Raw genomic sequence first — 19490 nt, forward strand, 5'->3', positions numbered from 1 at the left:
AACAGAAATAACCTCGTAGCCCGCTTTGATGCGCGATGGCAGCTGAACACTATCGAAGGTCAAAAAAAGTGTCCGGGTCGGTACAAGGTCATTGTTGACCTTTTTCATGACCCTATGGACAGCCGTCACGCCCTGCTCAGCGAGGAAAGATTGAATCTCCTCGTCAGTCAAACCGTCGAGGGATCTAGTGTAGACCACACCACGAGACGAATTCAAAGTTCGGTGAGCCTCCACCCGGACAGGGAATGTGTACAGGAGTGTGGCCCGAAGCAGTTTTTGTGCCTGAAAGGCGCTCTCAGTTTCGAGTAATAAGGTACCGTTACGCAACCTGGTACAGGATTTGACAGATCCGGCTATGGCATCGACGCCCTTCTGAATAACGAAAGGGTTGACAGAGGAAAAATCCTTTCCGTCCTCAGATCGAGAAACTACGAGGAACTGTGGGGCAGGCGGTAGTATTTTTGTCACTGTTGGCTGGTCACGTTTCCGTTTGTGGGTCGAAGTCTAAAGCGATGGAGTAGAATCCATTGCGGAGGAATCCCCCATGATTGCCAGCGTCTCCGATGGCGCGCTCCTTCCTTGTGGGGACCCTCTCAGAGGGCACTCCCGCCTTAGGTGAATGTTTACACCTCAGGTCACACCTCCCGAGAAACAGACGGAGGGACCAATCGGCATGGTCAGAAGGTATCAGCTCAGGCAATCACCCCTCCCCGGGCCTGGCCTTTACCAGGGGGTACGCGCGTGCCTTACATGTCTACCCAGGGCGGGGACTTACGCGTTACCCCGTCACCGGCTACGCGTGCGAACGCGTGGGTCGGCCTTCAGACACGCACAGGGAGGAAGGAAGAAGAGGAAAAAGAAGAGAGAGGGAGAAAGAGGACAGACTGTCTCAAACGCCGAGGCGGAGACCAGAGAAGGCAAGGAGAAGAAGGCAATGAGAAAGCAAGGAGAAGGAGGCAAGGAGAAGGAGGCAAGGAGAAGGAGGCAAGGAGAAGGAGGCAAGGAGAAGGAGGCAAGGAGAAGAAGGCAATGAGAAGGCAAGGAGGAGTCAAGGGAAAGAGTAAGGAAGACAGTGAAGTGGAGAAGAGCAAAGAAAGGAACCAACAAAAGGAAGGAAGAAACGAGAAGTGAAAAACCAAAAGGACCACGATTATAGGTCGTGAAACCGTCCGTCTCCGGACGCAGGCGCTAACTACCCCCGTGAGGGGGATGGACTCCTTTTAGTCGCCTCTTACGACAGGCAGGAATACCTCGGGCCTATTCTAATCCCCGGACCCGCAGGGGGCTTCTCCTCCTTACACGAGGCATCACAACAACGTTTCACCAGGCAACGCCTGTCAACTGCTGTTTGTGTATGAGAAATCGGTTGGAAACTTTCCTCATGTCACCAAGTTGTAGGTGTCGCCACCGGCGCCATCCTTGTGTGAATGCTCTGAAAAGCTAATCATTTACATATCACAGCATCTTCTTCCTGTCGGTTAAATTTCACGTCTGTAGCACGTCATCTTCGTGGTGTAGCAGTTTTAATGGTCAATAGTGTAAATGTCTCGCTAACTAGTGCCTTGTACTAAATTAGAGGCAGTGCTAGTACGGTTGGGCATGACTCAATCGCTGCGCCTTCTGTATAGGCTTAACGATTCGTCTGTACGTGCACGGAGGTTATTAATTTTTTGTTTAAACGCCGTCTGGATGGGACTTGGAAGGCCTAACGGCATCGACAGACCGCCGAGTCATCCTCAGCCTTTAGGTGCCACTGGATGCAGACATGGAAGTGCACGTGGTCAGAACACTGCTCTCCCGGCCGTTATCAGCTTTCGTGACTGGAGTCGCTGCGGTTCAGCCAAGTAGCTCCTCAATTGGCCTCACTAGGGCTAAGTGCACCCTGCCTGTCACCAGCGCTCGGCCGACCTGGACGTCACCCATACAGGTGCTGGTGGACCCCGAGATCGTTTAACTTTGGTGATCTGACAGGAACCTGTGTTACTACTGTGGCAAGGCCGCTGGTAATTTTTTGTCTGGTGAGTTTATAATAGGAGTCTGTCTCGCTCACCGGAGTATGGAGCAGTGAAAGGCAATTATTTAGTGATGTGTGTAGGTGTGTGCCGATTATAGTGAAAAGGATTCAATGCACAGTTTAAGCCAATTAGTGTGGGTTTAAGCTTGAACTCATGTACAACTAATGCGCCGATTTGATTCAACCAGGGAGATCATGATGGTCAGTTGGGTGAAATTTGGATGCCAGACTGTAAGAAGCGCGGCTGGGACAATACTGGGCGAACATAAAGATTTTCCTTGGCCGCAAAAATTGATTTGTAGGTAACTATTCCACAAACAGCTAGGCGGTTTGTTGCAAATGGTAGCTTAACTCATAAAGGTCTTTATGGATATGCTTCCCGACGTCTAGACGGCTATTTGCAAATTGTTGTTTATTTCATGAACTTTATATGGATATACTTCTACACATTACGTTGTACCTCAGTTATAAGAATTTGAACTATGAGTAATATTTCAACAAGACTATACTGCTATATCTAGCATAGTTCCTTAGAAATATGTTTTTGCGATCAGGAAAAATGCTTTATGCGCATCCCGTATTAAATTTTACACTGCACTTCGGTAGGTTCAAAAATGGCTCTGAGCACTATGTGACTTAACATCTGAGGTCATAAGTCCCCTAGAACTTAGAACTACTTAAACCTAACTAACCTAAGGACATCAGACACATTCATGCCCGAGGCACGATTCGAACCTGCGACCGTAGCGGTCGCTCGGTTCCAGACTTAAGCGCCTAGAACCGCTCGGCCACCACGGCCTGCTTCGGTAAGTGATAGCAAAGATTGTTTCACGAACGTAGGAAAATAGTTTATGCTCACCCCGTGTTAAACTTTACACTGCACTTCGGTAGGTGATAGCAAATTTGTTTCACGAACATAGCGTGTACCACCTCCTAAAGCTTCAACCTCAGCTGCCCCTTCCTGGGTGACACTGTCGTTTATTGATATGCTGAAATGTGCTAAGGCAATACAAAGTTTGACATCGAGGAAACGGGTACTGTTACGCAAATTAAGGAAACACAGTTCTGATGAAATCAAGTCTGTTCTGAAAGCTACTCCTTCTCATGGCAGTATTGTTCATATGCTGATTCACTTTCACAACCAAACCACACATCTCTACCGATCCATTCCTCGTGAGCGTTATCGTCATCTCCTGGTTCAGTCAGAGCGGCACGGTACACGTATACAACTATAAGATTATAACACGTACTGGTTTGCTGAAATTGTGCACTGAACTTATCGTTGTCACTGTTTCGCGGCACATTCGTACAAACACCATCAAATACACTTGTCCAATCACTTTAAAGTGACCACCTGTCAAAATACTGAGCAATCTGCTGCGAGACGTGCAGGAAGAGAGTCGGTGAAGTTCTCGAATGTGCCATCAGAGACGTGGAGCCAGGCTGCTCCAGTGACGTGCCCAGCTGTGTTAGGTCTCTCGATTGAGTATCCATGGCGCATACAGCCAGATCGAGGTGGTCTGCAGATTCTCGATTGGGTTTAAATCCAGGGAGTCTGGTGGCCACGAGACTATGTAAACTCATCCTCGAGCAGCATGAGTACGTGTTAGGCTATGTGGCGCATTGCATTGTCCTGCTGGTAGATGCCATTGTGCCAAGGAGCTACAAACTGCATGTAGGAGTTTACATGGTCACCAAGGATAAATGCACACTTATGTTGATCCATTGTGCCTTCCATAGTAACGAGATCATGCTGCGAATTCCTCGCTCACTCCTCCGGCCTGGACCCCTCTGACGTTTGTCGCAGGGTGTTTTCAGACGTTTCACATTGTACATGCTCACGGCCGTCTGTGCGATGGAGTATAAAACGTGATTCATCTGAGAAGGCCAGCTGTTGCCACTTAGTGGACATTTATTTGCAGTATTGGAGTACAACTTCCAACCGTCATTGCCGATGAACTGCGGGCACCACGGGTGCATGAACTAGGCGCTTGATGTAGAGGCCCATACAGAGCAATGTTCGCTGAGCGGTAATTGAGGAGACAATGTCTGTAGCCCCTCCTTCATTTGAGCGATTAGTTGCTCAACAGTTGCGCATCTATTCGCCTGTACACATCGCCACAGCTGTCGTTCACCAATACCATGTGTGGGCTGTAGTGCACCACAATTGCTTGTACGCTAGTTTTTGATAGCGCCATTTTGCCACGCACGCCATACTTTAACCACTGGAGCATGTGAACAATATACAAACTATTCGGAAATGCTTCCACCCTTGGCCCTAAAGCCATTGATTATTCCCCTTTCGACGTCAGAAAAAAAGCTCCATTTCCTCATTACAACGACTGCACTGTTTCCTGCGTCCCCCATAAATGCTTTATATACCCTCCACAATAGCTGACACCAGCAGTCTGTGGATGGTTACAACGCGTTGATGTCGAACATAGGCGGTGTCACATTAATGTGACTGGCCCATGTAGTTGGCTTTTATCGCTCCGTAGTCCGATGGGTAAGGTAGACTTCTTTCATATATTTTCGGGGGATCCCAACACTCTCTTTCGCGGCAGCCGCCACAGATCGCGCGCCAGAGAGACAAATTGGATGCTAACTGTGGAATAGCGATATGATTCATGCTGTTCTGTGGAAGAAAGTTCATAGTATGGCTATCTACATCTACATGGATACTCTTCAAAACACATTTAAGTGCTGGCAGAGGATTCATCGAACAAACTTCACAATTCTCTATTATTCCAATCTCGTGTAGCGCGCCGAAAGAATGAACACCTATACGTACTAGCTCTTATTTCCCTTATTTTATCGAGGTGATCGTTCCTCCCTATGTAGGTCGGTGTCAACAAAATATTTTCGCATTCAGTGGAGAAAGTTGGTGATTGCAATTTCGTGAGAATATTCCGTCGCAACGAAAAACGCTTTTCTTTTAATGATGCCCAGCCCAAATACTGTAACATTTCAGTGACACTCTCTCCAATATTTCGCGATAATACAAAACGTGCGGCCTTTCTTTGAACTTTTTCGATGTACTCCGTCAGTCCTACCTGGTAATAGTAATGTAATGTCGTGTGACTAGGGCCTCCCGTCGGGCAGACCGTTCACCTGGTGAAGTCTTTCGATTTGGCGCCACTTCGGCGACTTGCGCGCCGATGGGGATGAAATGATGGCGATTAGCACAGCACAACACCCAGTCCCTGAGCGGAGAAAATCTCCGACCCAGCCGGGAATCGAACCCGGGCCCTTAGGATTGACATTCCGTCACGCTGACCACTCAGCTACCGGGGACGGACAGTCCTACCTGGTAACGATCCCACACCGCGCAACAGTATTCTAAAAGAGGACGGACAAACGTAGTTAGGCAGCCTCCTTAGTAGGTCTGTTACATTTTCTAAGTGTCCTGCCAATAAAACGCAGTCTTTGATTAGCCTTCCCCACAACATTTTCTATGTCTTCCTTCCAATTTAAGTGGTTCGTAATTGTAATACCTAGCATTTGTAGACTTAGAGAAAGCTTTTGACAATGTTGATTGGAAAACTCTCTTTCAAATTCTAAAGATGGCAGGGGTAAAATACAGGGAGCGAAAGGCTATTTACAATTTGTACAGAAACCAGATGGTAGTTACAAGAGTCGAGGAAAAATTCGGATTAGGTATTAAAATCCATGGAGAAGAAATAAAAACTTTGAGGTTCGCCGATGACATTGTAATTCTATCAGAGACGTCAAAGGACTTGGAATAGCAGTTGAACGGAATGGACAGTGTCTTGCAAGGAGGATATAAGATGAACATCAACAAAAGCAAAACGAGGATAATGGAATGTGGTCGAATTAAATCGGGTGATGAGGGAATTAGATTAGAAAATGAGACACTTAAAGTAGTAAAGGAGTTTTGCTATTTGGGGAGCAAAATAACTGATGATGGCCGAAGTAGAGAAGATATAAAATGTAGACTGGCAATGACATGGAAAGCGTTTCTGAAGAAGAGAATTTGTTAACATCGAGTATAGATTTAAGTGTCAGGAAGTTATTTTCTGAAAGTATTTGTATGGAGTGTAGCCATGTATGGAAGTGAAACATGGACGATAAATAGTTTGGACAAGAAGAGAATAGAATCTTTCGAAATGTGGTGCTACAGAAGAATGCTGAAGATTAGATGGGTAGATCACATAACTAATGATGAAGTACTGAATAGAATTGAGGAGAAGAGGAGTTTGTTGTAGAACTTGACAAGAAGAAGGGACCGGTTGGGAGGACATGCTCTGAGGCATCAAGGGATCACAAATTTAGCATTGGAGGGCAGCGTGGAAAGTAAAAATCGTAAAGGGAGACCAAGAGATGAATACACTAAGGAGATTCAGAAGGATGTGGGTTGCAGTAAGTACTGGGAGATGAAGAAGCTTGCACAGGATAGGGTAGCATGGAGAGCTGCATCAAACCAGTCTCAGGACTGAAGACCATAACAACAACAACAATTGTAATACCTGTGTATTTAGTTGAATTTACGGCTTTTAGATGAGACTTATTTATCGTGTAATCGAAGTTTAACGAGTTCCTTTTAGCACTCACGCGGCTGACCTCACACTATTCGTTATTTAGAGTCAACTGCCACTTTTCGCACCATTCAGATATCCTTTCTAAATCGTTTTGCAATTAGTGTTGATCTTCTGATGACTTTATTAGTTGATAAACGATAGCGTCATCTGCAAACAATCGAAGACGGCTGCTCAGATTGTCTCCCAAATCGTTTATGTGGATAAGGAACAGCAAAGGGCCTATAACACTACCTTGGGGAACGCCAGAAATCACTTCTGTTTTACTCGATGACTTTCCGTCAATTACTACGAACTGTGACATCTCTGACGGGAAATCACAAATCCAGTCACATAACTGAGGCGATATTCCATAAGCACGCAATTTCACTACGAGCCGCTTGTGTGGTACAGTGTCAAAAGCCTTCCAGAAATCCAGAAATACGGAATCGATGTGAAATCCCTTGTCAATAGCCCTCAACACTTCATATGGATAAAGAGCTAGTAGTGTTTCGCAGGAACGATGTTTTCTAAACCCATGTTGTGTGTCTATAGACCGTTTTCTTCGACGTAATTCATAATGTTCGAACACAATATATGTTCCCAAATCCTGCTGCATATCGACGTTAACGATATGGGCCTACGATTACTGCTACTACCTTTCTTGAACATTGGTGTGACCTGTGTAACTTCCCAGTATTTCGTCGAGCGAACGGTTGTATATGGAACTAATGCATCAGCATACTCAGAAAGGAACCTATCACAAAGATAAAATCAAGAACTGTGTTTCTTGTAACAATTGAAGAACTGAATTATTTGCTATTCTTGTCGCCACATGTAAGCTCTCACGCTGCAGTTAACTATTGCCCCTCAGGGTTCTGAGAGACCGCCTCTATAGTTGAGTGATGCCGGCAAGGTAGCTGAGCGTGTTCGCCCTCTGTAATAAAAAAAACTGGGTTAATGGAACGACGATGAACTTGAACGAGCGTAATGGGACATCCGCTCCGAACAAATAGAACGAACAATCACGAACAAAATGAGATCCAAAAAAAAGTGGTCAACGTAAGTAGCCGCTAAGTGGACGACACGGGTTCGATTCCCGATACTGCCAGGGATTTTTCCTTTATGGGAAGAATGGAACGGGTTCTACTCAACCTCGTGATGCCTACTGAGGAGCTACTTGAATGAGAAGTAGCGGCTTCAAGGTCTAGAAAGCCAACAACAGTGAGGAGAACTATCTGCTGACACCATGCTCTTCCATATCGCACTCAAAGTTATCTGTTGGCAGAGGGTGACACGGCAGTTGCTCCTGATTGGCCCGTCTGGGCCAGAACGCGGTGAGTGCCCTCAGACCTTATACGTATTTAACATAGGTACTTAACACCAAAAACTCATTACACTAAACACAAGCAAAATAATAACGATTTCTTCAATAGCGAGAGGCAATAGCATCAGTAAAACGATGATCAGAAACGTCGCTCTGTTTTGACAGTCTTCTTCTTCTTCTTGTTTTTCTTCATTTCTTCCTAGTCTAAAGCCTGTTTCCTCCAGTACCTCTCAGGCTACCCTGAGGTTATTAATCCGTTTTCTCTGGACAGCTAACATTTCTTTTACCAGCTGGTGATTCATTTCTTACGATTTTCACTACCTTCTGATCATTCATCTTGTCTACATTCCTGGAAATGGAAAAAAGAACACATTGACACCGGTGTGTCAGACCCACCATACTTGCTCCGGACACTGCGAGAGGGCTGTACAAGCAATTATCACACGCACGGCACAGCGGACACACCAGGAACCGCGGTGTTGGCCGTCGAATGGCGCTAGCTGCGCAGCATTTGTGCACCGCCGCCGTCAGTGTCAGCCAGTTTGCCGTGGCATACGGAGCTCCATCGCAGTCTTTAACACTGGTAGCATGCCGCGACAGCGTGGACGTGAACCGTATGTGCAGTTGACGGACTTTGAGCGAGGGCGTATAGTGGGCATGCGGGAGGCCGGGTGGACGTACCGCCGAATTGCTCAACACGTGGGGCGTGAGGTCTCCACAGTACATCGATGTTGTCGCCAGTGGTCGGCGGAAGGTGCACGTGCCCGTCGACCTGGGACCGGACCGCAGCGACGCACGGATGCACGCCAAGACCGTAGGATTCTACGCAGTGCCGTAGGGGACCGCACCGCCACTTCCCAGCAAATTAGGGACACTGTTGCTCCTGGGGTATCGGCGAGGACCATTCGCAACCGTCTCCATGAAGCTGGGCTACGGTCCCGCACACCGCTAGGCCGTCTTCCGCTCACGCCCCTACATCGTGCAGCCCGCCTCCAGTGGTGTCGCGACAGGCGTGAATGGAGGGACGAATGGAGACGTGTCGTCTTCAGCGATGAGAGTCGCTTCTGCCTTGGTGCCAATGATGGTCGTATGCGTGTTTGCCGCCGAGCAGGTGAGCGCCACAATCAGGACTGCATACGACCGAGGCACACAGGGCCAACACCCGGCATCATGGTGTGGGGAGCGATCTCCTACACTGGCCGTACACCACTGGTGATCGTCGAGGCGACACTGAATAGTGCACGGTACATCCAAACCGTCATCGAACCCATCGTTCTACCATTCCTAGACCGGCAAGGGAACTTGCTGTTCCAACAGGACAATGCACGTCCGCATGTATCCCGTGCCACCCAACGTGCTCTAGAAGGTGTAAGTCAACTACCCTGGCCAGCAAGATCTCCGGATCTGTCCCCCATTGAGCATGTTTGGGACTGGATGAAGCGTCGTCTCACGCGGTCTGCACGTCCAGCACGAACGCTGGTCCAACTGAGGCGCCAGGTGGAAATGGCATGGCAAGCCGTTCCACAGGACTACATCCAGCATCTCTACGATCGTCTCCATGGGAGAATAGCAGCCTGCATTGCTGCGAAAGGTGGATATACACTGTACTAGTGCCGACATTGTGCATGCTCTGTTGCCTGTGTCTATGTGCCTGTGGTTCTGTCAGTGTGATCATGTGATGTATCTGACCCCAGGAATGTGTCAATAAAGTTTCCCCTTCCTGGGACAATGAATTCACGGTGTTCTTATTTCAATTTCCAGGAGTGTATATGTTCGTTCTATGCATGCTTTCTACTATTTATGCACTCATTAATGGAATCCGCTTTACATCTTTTCTAATGCTTTCACTTCTGTCTCTATCTCTGAGTGTCTTCCCTGCAGTACTTCCTTTTGACAGTCATATTAAAGATTTCGTTCGTAAATGGGATATATGACTCAAAATAGAAACAATATACTGTCCAAACTAAACCTGAGAAAAAAATACTATTAGCTTGGATTACTGGCCAATTATCAACTTTTCAGCCCAGGAATATATTTCTATTGCCTACTGTCACATTCTTTCTACATTGACTGACCATTTCTCTTAAACACTTTAGTACAAACCACTGCTCTAAGTAGCGTAATTGATGTCCTTAAATATGCCACGGACAACCACGAAACCCCAGTAACGATATTATTACAATTCAGCAAATGTATTTGGTACGTTCGGATATGATATACTGCTCATAAAAATGCGACAGTTAAATTTTTAAGACGTTGTGCTGAATTGTGGTGAAAGCTACGTGATAAACAGGAAGTTCTCTCAGTAGTGCTCCAAGGGATAGACCTCGACCCGCTACTGCTCTCCTGGTATGTCAATGAAATCTAGCTGGTTCTTTTCTCCTGCGAATTTCATTTCTACGGCGATGACATGAAGAAGTAAAGGCTGCCATCATCAAGATGAACGACGACCTGTCTTCAGTGTTCACATGAGTACTAAACCTGGGTTTTAAACTAAATACAAAGGAATATGAAATAATTTTAAAATCTCATCAAAAGTTAATTAGGTCTGAAATGCCACAGATTACTGTGAAAGGTATAAGAAAACAGTGTAGGGCATGGGTGATAGTGCGGATGAGAACCTCAGAAGGGTATGAATACTGTTTAATCGCCCCAGACGTTTCGTAAGGTTCCCACACGATATGGGATTTAGTATGAATGTAGTGAACATACGGTCAGAATTGTCTGTGAATGTTTTACATCTGCAATAACAGCCTGTTTACCCCATTGCCTCATGACTGGGTGTTGCGTGATGTCCTTAGGTTAGTTAGGTTTAAGTAGTTCTAAGTTGTAGGGGACTGATGACCATAGATGTTAAGTCTCATAGTGCTCAGAGCCATTTGAACCCATTGCATAAAATCAGATTGGAAGGTTACTATCAGACAAGATACAGCGTTGTTACACCCTGTGTACGCTTAACAGGCTCCTTCTTGTGCACACACCATTATCTTGCATCAAACAATACCTACCATCTCCCCACAATGGCAACACAAGGACCCATTACCCCAGTATCTAGCTGTATTCGCTTACAAATCAAAAACGTTTTCAACCAGCTTCTTCAATGTTGTGCGCCTCTGGAACAAACTACCTGTATTCCGTGAAGCAGATGCTAACCTCTCCTCCCAGTTAAATTACTTTCTCGATATGTTTCTCGGTCGGTCATATTATATTTATCTGCTCAATTCATTACTTGTGTCCTACCACAATCTGCTTTCTCTTCCTCAGTCAACTCTTCTCTCACGACCATTGTTGCCACTCTAAATCTGTCTCCATCTTACATTCATTTACTTACTTATCGCAAACAAACACACTGATGGGAAAAATTGCAGCACAAAGAAGGAGTTGTGAGACGTCGTCAGTGTGAGGATGCAAATCAGCTTTGCTATAAATACACGCTATAAAGGCCGTGAGCGTTAATTAACACCACACTTGAATTTGAACAATCTCGTGTAACAGGGGAACGAGAAGCTGGATGGTCCTTCTGCAGTATTGCAGAGAGACATGGCAGAAATACAGCCACTGTAAATGATTGCTGGAAGCGGTCACGAGGATGTACGGTCGCAAGAAGACCAGGCTCCGGACAAGCACGTAGCGGTATCGAAAGGGAATACCATCCTGTACGGCATACGGCTCCGGCACAAGGACAGCAGTAATCTGTGCAGCAGTCAGCACCACAGCGACAAAACGAACTGTTACAAATCGGTTACTTCAAGGACAGCTCCGAGCCAGTCGCTTAGTGACATGCGTTCCACTGACTCCCAACCACCACATTTGCGATTTCAGCGGTGTCAAGCGTGAGCTCATTGGAGGGCTGGATGCATGTCTGTTGTAGTTTCTGACGAAAGCTGGTTTTGCCTCCGTGCCAGTGATGGCCGTATGTTGGTTAGCAGGAGGTCATTTTAGGGAATGCAACCAACCTGTCTCCGTGCTGGACACACTGGACCTAAATTTGGAGTTATGGTGTGGAGTGCGATTTCGTATGACAGCAGGAGTTCTCTCGTGGTTATCCCATGCACCCTGACAGCAAATTTGTAGGTCAGTATGGTGATTCTAACTGTTATGCTGTCATTCATGAACAGCACGCGAGGAGGTGTTTTCCAACAGGATAACGCTCGTCCACATACTGCTGTTGTAAGCCAACGTGCTCTGCAGAGAGTCGACATGTTGTCCTGACTTGGTCGCGTGATGATCTGTCTCCAGTGGAGCGTATATGTGACACCATCGGAGGAAATCCTAAGTTTCATCCATAATCATCATTAACCGTCCCTTATTGCAACAGACATGGAATTCCATCCCACAAACTGACATCCAGCACCTGTAGAGCACAATGCATGCACGTTTGCATGTTTCCATTCAACATTCTGGTGGTCACATCAGTTATGAATGTATCATCAAACGACATTTGCACTGGTTTACCTTGTGTTTACATTAACCTGTGCTCTTCTACATCTACATCTACATCCATACTCCGCAAGCCACCTGACGGTGTGTGGCGGAGGGTTCCTTGAGTACCTCTATCGGTTCTCCCTTCTATTGCAGTCTCCTATTGTTCGTGGAAAGAAGGATTGTCGGTACGCCTCTGTGTTGGCTCTAATCTCTCTGATTTTATCCTCATGGCCTCTTCGCAAGATATACGTAGGAGGGAGCAATATACCGATTGACTCCTCGGTGAAGGTATGTTCCCGGAAATTCAACAAAAGCCCGTACCGAGATACTGAGCTTCTCTCCTGCAGCGTCTTCCACTGGAGTTTATCATCTCCGTAACGCTTTCGCGGTTACTAAATGATCCTGTAACGAAGCGCGCTGCTCTCCGTTGGATCTTCTCTACCTCTTCTATCAACCCTATCTAGTACGGATCCCACACTGTTGAGCAGTATTCAAGCAGTGGGCGAACAAGCATACTGTAACCTACTTCCTTTGTTTTCGAACTGCATTTCCTTAGGATTCTTCCAATGATTCTTAGTCTGGCATCTGCTTTACCGACGATCAACTTTATATGATCATTCCATTTTAAATCACTCCTAATGCGTACTCCCAGATAATTTATGGAATTAACTGCTTCCAGTTGCTGACGTGCTATATTGTAGCTAAATGATAAGGGATCTTTCTTTCTATGTATTCGCAGCACATTACACTTTTCTATATTGAGATTCAATTGCCATTCCTTGTACCATGCGTCAATTCGCTGCAGATCCTCCTGCATTTCAGTATAATTTTCCATTGATACAACCTCTCGATATACCACACCATCATCCGCAAAAAGCCTCAGTGAACTTCCGATGTCATCCACAAGGTCATTTATGTATATTGTGAATAGCAACGGTCCTACGACACTCCTTGCGGCACACATGAAATCACTCTCACTTCCGAAGATTTCTCTCGATTGAGAATGACGTGCTGCGTTCTGTTATCTAGGAACACTTCAATCCAATCACACAATTGGTCTGACAGTCCTGCCAACGGCCTTATCAAAGAAGGCGGAGGAGCGGATAAAGGTTCAGGGCACTCTCTTGTCCTAGGGGTGGGAAATTGCCCCTAAAGGCGGAAGAATCAGCAATGATCAACGACATGAGGATGCAGAAGGCAATGGAAACCACTGCATTAAAGACACGTAACGTGTATCCACATGACATGTGGCCTGTAATTGAAGAAGTGTCATGATGATCTCTCCATTGGCAAAAGATTCCGGAATAGTCCCCCATTCGGATCTCTGGGAGGGGACTGCCAAGGGGGAGGTTACCATGAGAAAAAGATTTAATAATCAACGAAAGGATAACGTTCTACGAGTCGGGGCGTGGAATGTCAGAAGCTTGAACGTGGTAGGAAAACTAGTAAATCTGAAAAAGAAAATGCAAAGGCTCAATCTAGATATAGTAGGGGTCAGTGAAGTGAAGTGGAAGGAAGACAAGGATTTCTGGTCAGATGAGTATCGGGTAATATCAACAGCAGCAGAAAACGGTATAACAGGTGTAGGATTCGTTATGAATAGGAAGGCAGGGCAGAGGGTGTGTTACTGTGAACAGTTCAGTGACTGGGTTGTTCTAATCAGAATCGACAGCAGACCAACACCGACAACGATTGTTCAGGTATACATGCAGACGTCGCAAGCTGAAGATGAACAGATAGAGAAAATGTATGAGGATATTGAAAGGGTAATGCAGTATGTAAAGAGGGACGAAAATCTAAGTCATGGGCGACTGGAATGCAGTTGTGGGGGAAGGAGTAGAAGAAAAGGTTACAGGAGAATATGGGCTTGGGACAAGGAATGAAAGAGGAGAAAGACTAATTGAGTTCTGTAACAAGTTTCAGCTAGTAATAGCCAATACCCTGTGCAAGAATCACAAGAGGAGGAGGTATACTTGGAAAAGGCCGGGAGATACGAGAAGATTTCAATTAGATTACATCATGGTCAGACAGAGATTCCGAAATCAGATACTGGATTGTAAGGCGTACCCAGGAGCAGATATAGACTCAGATCACAATATAGTAGTGATGAAGAGTAGGCTAAAGTTCAAGACATTAGTCAGGAAGAATCAATACGCAAAGAAGTGGGATACGGAAGTACTAAGGAATGACGAGATACTTTTGAAGTTCTCTAACGCTATAAATACAGCAATAAGGAATAGCGCAGTAGGCAGTACAGTTGAAGAGGAATGGACGTCTCTAAAAAGGGCCATCACAGAAGTTGGAAAGGAAAACATAGGTACAAAGAAGGTAGCTGCGAAGAAACCATGGGTAACAGAAGAAATACTTCAGTTGATTGATGAAAGGAGGAAGTACAAACATGTTCCGGGAAAATCAGGAATACAGAAATACAAGTCGCTGAGGAATGAAATAAATAGGAAGCGCAGGGAAGCTAAGACGAAATGGCTGCAGGAAAAATGTGGACATCGAAAAAGATATGATTGTCGGAAGGACAGGCTCAGCATACAGGAAAGTCAAAACAACCTTTGGTGACATTAAAAAAAGCAAAGGTGGTAACATTAAGAGTGCAACGGGAATTCCACTGTTAAATGCAGAGGAGAGAGCACATAGGTGGAAAGAATACATTGAAAGCCTCTATGAGGGTGAAGATTTGTCTGATGTGATAGAAGAAGAAACAGGAGTCGATTTAGAAGAGATAGGGGATCCAGTATTAGAATCGGAATTTAAAAGAGCTTTGGAGGACTTAGGTCAAATAAGGCAGAAGGGATAGATAACATTCCATCAGAATTTCTAAAATCATTGGGGGAAGTGGCAACAAAACGACTATTCACGTTGGTGTGTAGAATATATGAGTCTGGCGATATACCATCTGACTTTCGGAAAAGCATCATCCACACAATTCCGAAGACGGCAAGAGCTGACAAGTGCGAGAATTATCGCACAATCAGCTTAGCAGCTCATGCATCGAAGCTGCTTACAAGAATAATATACAGAAGAATGGAAAAGAAAATTGAGAATGCGCTAGGTGACGATCAGTTTGGCTTTAGGAAAAGCAAAGGGACGAGAGAGGCAATTCTGACGTTACGGCTAATAATGGAAGCAAGGCTAAAGAAAAATCAAGACACTTTCATAGGATTTGTCGACCTGGAAAAAGCGTTCGACAATATAAAATGGTGCAAGCTGTTCGAGATTCTGAAAAAAGTAGGGGTAAGCTATAGGGAGAGACGGGTCATATACAATATGTACAACAACCAAGAGGGAATAATAATAGTGGACGATCAAGAACGAAGTGCTCGTGTTAAGAAGGGTGTAAGACAAGGCTGTAGCCTTTCGCCCCTACTCTTCAATCTGTACATCGAGGAAGCAATGATGGAAATAAAATAAAGGTTCAGGAGTGAAATTAAAATACAAGGTGAAAGGATATCAATGATACGATTCGCTGATGACATTGCTATCCTGAGTGAAAGTGAAGAAGAATTAAATGATCTGCTGAACGGAATGAACAGTCTAATGAGTACACAGTATGGTTTGAGAGTAAATCGGAGAAAGACGAAGGTAATGAGAAGTAGTAGAAATGAGAACAGCGAGAATCTTACATCAGGATTGATGGTCACTAAGTCAATGAAGTTAAGGAATTCTGCTACCTAGGCAGTAAAATAACCAATGACGGACGGAGCAAGGAGGACATCAAAAGCAGACTCGCTATGGCAAAAAATGCATTTCTGGCCAAGAGAAGTCTACTAATATCAAATACCGGCCTTAATTTGAGGAAGAAATTTCTGAGGATGTACGTCTGGAGTACAGCATTGTATGGTAGTGAAACATGGACTGTGGGAAAACCGGAACAGAAGAGAATCGAAGCATTTGAGATGTGGTGCTACAGACGAATGTTGAAAATTAGGTGGACTGATAAGGTAAGGAATGAGGAGGTTCTACGCAGAATCGGAGAGGAAAGGAATATGTGGAAAATACTGATAAGGAGAAGGGACAGGATGATAGGACATCTGCTAAGACATGAGGGAATGACTTCCATGGTACTAGTGGGAGCTGTAGCGGGCAAAAACTGTAGAGGAAGACAGAGATTGGAATACGTCAAGCAAATAATTGAGGACGTAGGTTGAAAGTGCTACTCTGAGATGAAGAGGTTAGCACAAGAGAGGAATTCGTGGCGGGCCGCATCAAACCAGTTAGTAGGCTGATGACCAAAAATAAAAAAGTCCATATGCTCTTACTTTGTTCATTGAACGACTGTGGGGAACTGTATCGAACGCCTTGCGGAAGTCATTTTCCAATGTTAATAACTTAAATATGTTACCTAGACAAACGTATTCCCGAAATTTCATTATATTGTTTTCTGGTTTTGCGATTTTTTCCGTCAGTGTATAAACCGTGTATTGTCTGCTGTTGCTATTACAATTTTCACTGTTTATGCCATAAATATTTCCTAGTGTTACATTATACTAGACGTAATACCTCTGGTAAATTGTGCATCATAATGGATGTAAAATAGAATGCATAGTTAGCTGTTAGAGAGCGCTGTACGACCACTCTTTCGAGAAGAAATAGGTAAATAAAAATACTTTTCATAAAAAAAGGTTATGCCAAATAGTGATAACGTTTCGCTGACAAGAGTGTGTCGTCCTACGTGGTCTTTTACAGTACTCAACCATTTGCATGGCCCACGCCCATTATATACCTTGTCATGACTGATAACATGGTCACGTCATGATAACATAAATGCATTCGGAAGGTCGTTCTATTCATCTCAGAACTTTTAATTTCTTTGTATCTAGTGATGGTATATACGAGGTCATGCTGAAAAGTAAGGCCACCGAATTTTTCTTTTCTTTTCATGATCGATTAAAGTATTGAATGTTATGCACATTACACGGTCGACGTCATCACTTCGCTGACGCAAGTTGCAACCCTGCGCCGCTAGACGGCCCAGAATTGTAGCTTGCACATTGCGGTGTGTAACGTAACTATAACTGTGTGCTGCGAGACCCTCAGAAAACTGAAAGCACGAATTCGAATAGTCTGTCCACACACTGGAGCACCTTTTTCTTCAGCATGGCTATGTCGATCCACACATGAGCTCTGCGACAAATGGTTCAAATGGGACTTAACAGTTGAGTTCATCAGTCCCCTAGAACTTAGAACTACTTAAACATAACTAACCTAAGGACATCACACACATCCATGCCCGAGGCAGAATTCGAACCTTCGACCGTAGCAGTCGCGCGGTTCCGGACTGAAGCGCCTAGAACCGCTCGGCCACCGCTGCCGGCTGCTCTGCGACATCTACAACAATCCGACGTCTTCGGTTCACAGTCATCGATCATTCTCCATACAGTCCTGAGTTGGCCCTACCAGATTTCCATCTGTTTCCAAAAGTTAAAGAACATCTTCTAGGGCTTCACTTTGAAACGGTGCATGTGAATGTGAGGTTGTAAGTCTATTAACGAAGTCGAACATTTTACAGCGACTTTATCAAGAAACTGGTCTCTCGGTAGAAATGTCTTCATCGCTAGGATGGCTATGTTGTGAAATAAATATTTAGATATGACTAATAAAGATGTAGAATGTTAATAAAGTTTATTTTATTTAACAAGCTTTATGAGTCTTCCCATAAAAAATCCTGAGGCATTACTTTTCGCCACGCCCTCGTACATTTACCAAACTGCAAACTGTGTCTGCATTGGACCATTTTTTTGTTTATCTTCTCACATACGTCACATGAGTGACTAGAGAAGCGAAATTAACCTCGTATTGTCCGACACTGTGTTTGGTTCTGTTTTCATTAATATTTCTTGGGCGAACATTTATTGCTCATATGAAAGTATTACGTCTTTGAATCTAGCTAGAAAATACGACCATTGAACTTGAGGAGCTTATAAGTAAAGTACGTAAATTGTGTTAACTGTAGATTACTAAACCCTCGTAAAATTTACGATTACTGTAGGGTATAAAACAGGACATTTTGTACTTAATTTTGCTTGTTACATACCATTGGGTACCTAGTAATTGTAATTAATTAATGCATAATACATACATTATGGCTTCTTTTGAATAAAATGTGGAGTAGTAAACTTTACGACGTTAGCGATGTATCATTTCTCCTTCTTTAGTATTCTAGAGTTAATCAGACATTTTTTTTATGTTTGTTTCAGGAGTTGATGGCAGCTCTTCCCCCACACACGGTGGTCATGAAATGCTGCTGTCTTTGCTCACCATGGTGGCAACAGTGGCCGCTCTCAGCTAGTATAATGTGAGCTGCACTGGGGGAAAAATGCAAAGTGAATCGACGATAGCTCAGCGTGCTAGATATCCTAGTCAAAGAAAAGCAAAATTCGCGCGGCGCTAGCTTTCATTTTGAACTGCAAATTTTTCATCTGCGTCACGAAACCGTCGGAATGGTTGTAGTCAGTGAGCGCACTGTGGTAATACGAATACTGAAATACGTGAGATGGTGTTGCTGACAGACATAAAAATTTCCGTTCCTCTCTATAGGTTTTATTCAAACTTCAGAGATAATTTTTTAAGTCTATGTTGAGGCAGTCTGTCTCGCTGCATCACTGGATTCTGTGACTACACGTGCTCCGAAAATGACGATTTCGCTTACGAGATCGTATCGCTCATCGCCACATGTTCTCTATCGCTTCAGCAGCTATTTATTAAAATCTTGTTTAAACATGAATTATTCCAGACAAATATACGATGGAAACGTTGGAATCTTTTGTAATTTCCTTTCATTTCGCCTATAAAATTTGGCCACGTTACTTTCAGCCAAGGATGTTGTCTGTTTTAAATGTACAAAACTCTTTATTACGACGTATTTAAAGATAAAACAATGCAACTTATAGTTTTATATTGTGATGAAAGATATTTGTTGACCAGAAACTCACCAATAAATGCAACAAAAACTTTTTTGCGTTTCTGTTTGCACTCCATTGATTACCTTTTGTCCCTGAAACTGACTCGGCTACATTTGGAAGGGAGTAAGTAAACACATTCAGATAAATCCTGGAGAGGATTTCGTGTCTCTGACAGTTAGTATAACAACCGATCAGTATTATCACAAGATGAGGATAAAGGCCGCTCACATAGACTTGTGACTGGTTAGGAGAGTATTGCTCTATCATTGGAGATT

General features: G+C 44.5%; 1 protein-coding gene across 1 annotated transcript in view; it reads left to right on the forward strand.

Annotated features, from left to right (window-relative positions):
- The window catches only part of LOC126194892 (uncharacterized), a 238915-nt gene extending 219649 nt beyond the window's left edge, over positions 1-19266 (forward strand). The window contains exon 6 of the mRNA XM_049933241.1: positions 18511-19266. Coding sequence (XP_049789198.1) covers positions 18511-18602 — 92 coding nt within the window. The 3' untranslated portion in view covers positions 18603-19266. The remainder of the gene's footprint in view (positions 1-18510) is intronic.
- The last annotated feature ends 224 nt before the right edge of the window (positions 19267-19490 follow it).

Source organism: Schistocerca nitens, chromosome 7, assembly GCF_023898315.1.
Source record: "Schistocerca nitens isolate TAMUIC-IGC-003100 chromosome 7, iqSchNite1.1, whole genome shotgun sequence".
Lineage (NCBI taxonomy): Eukaryota > Metazoa > Arthropoda > Insecta > Orthoptera > Acrididae > Schistocerca > Schistocerca nitens.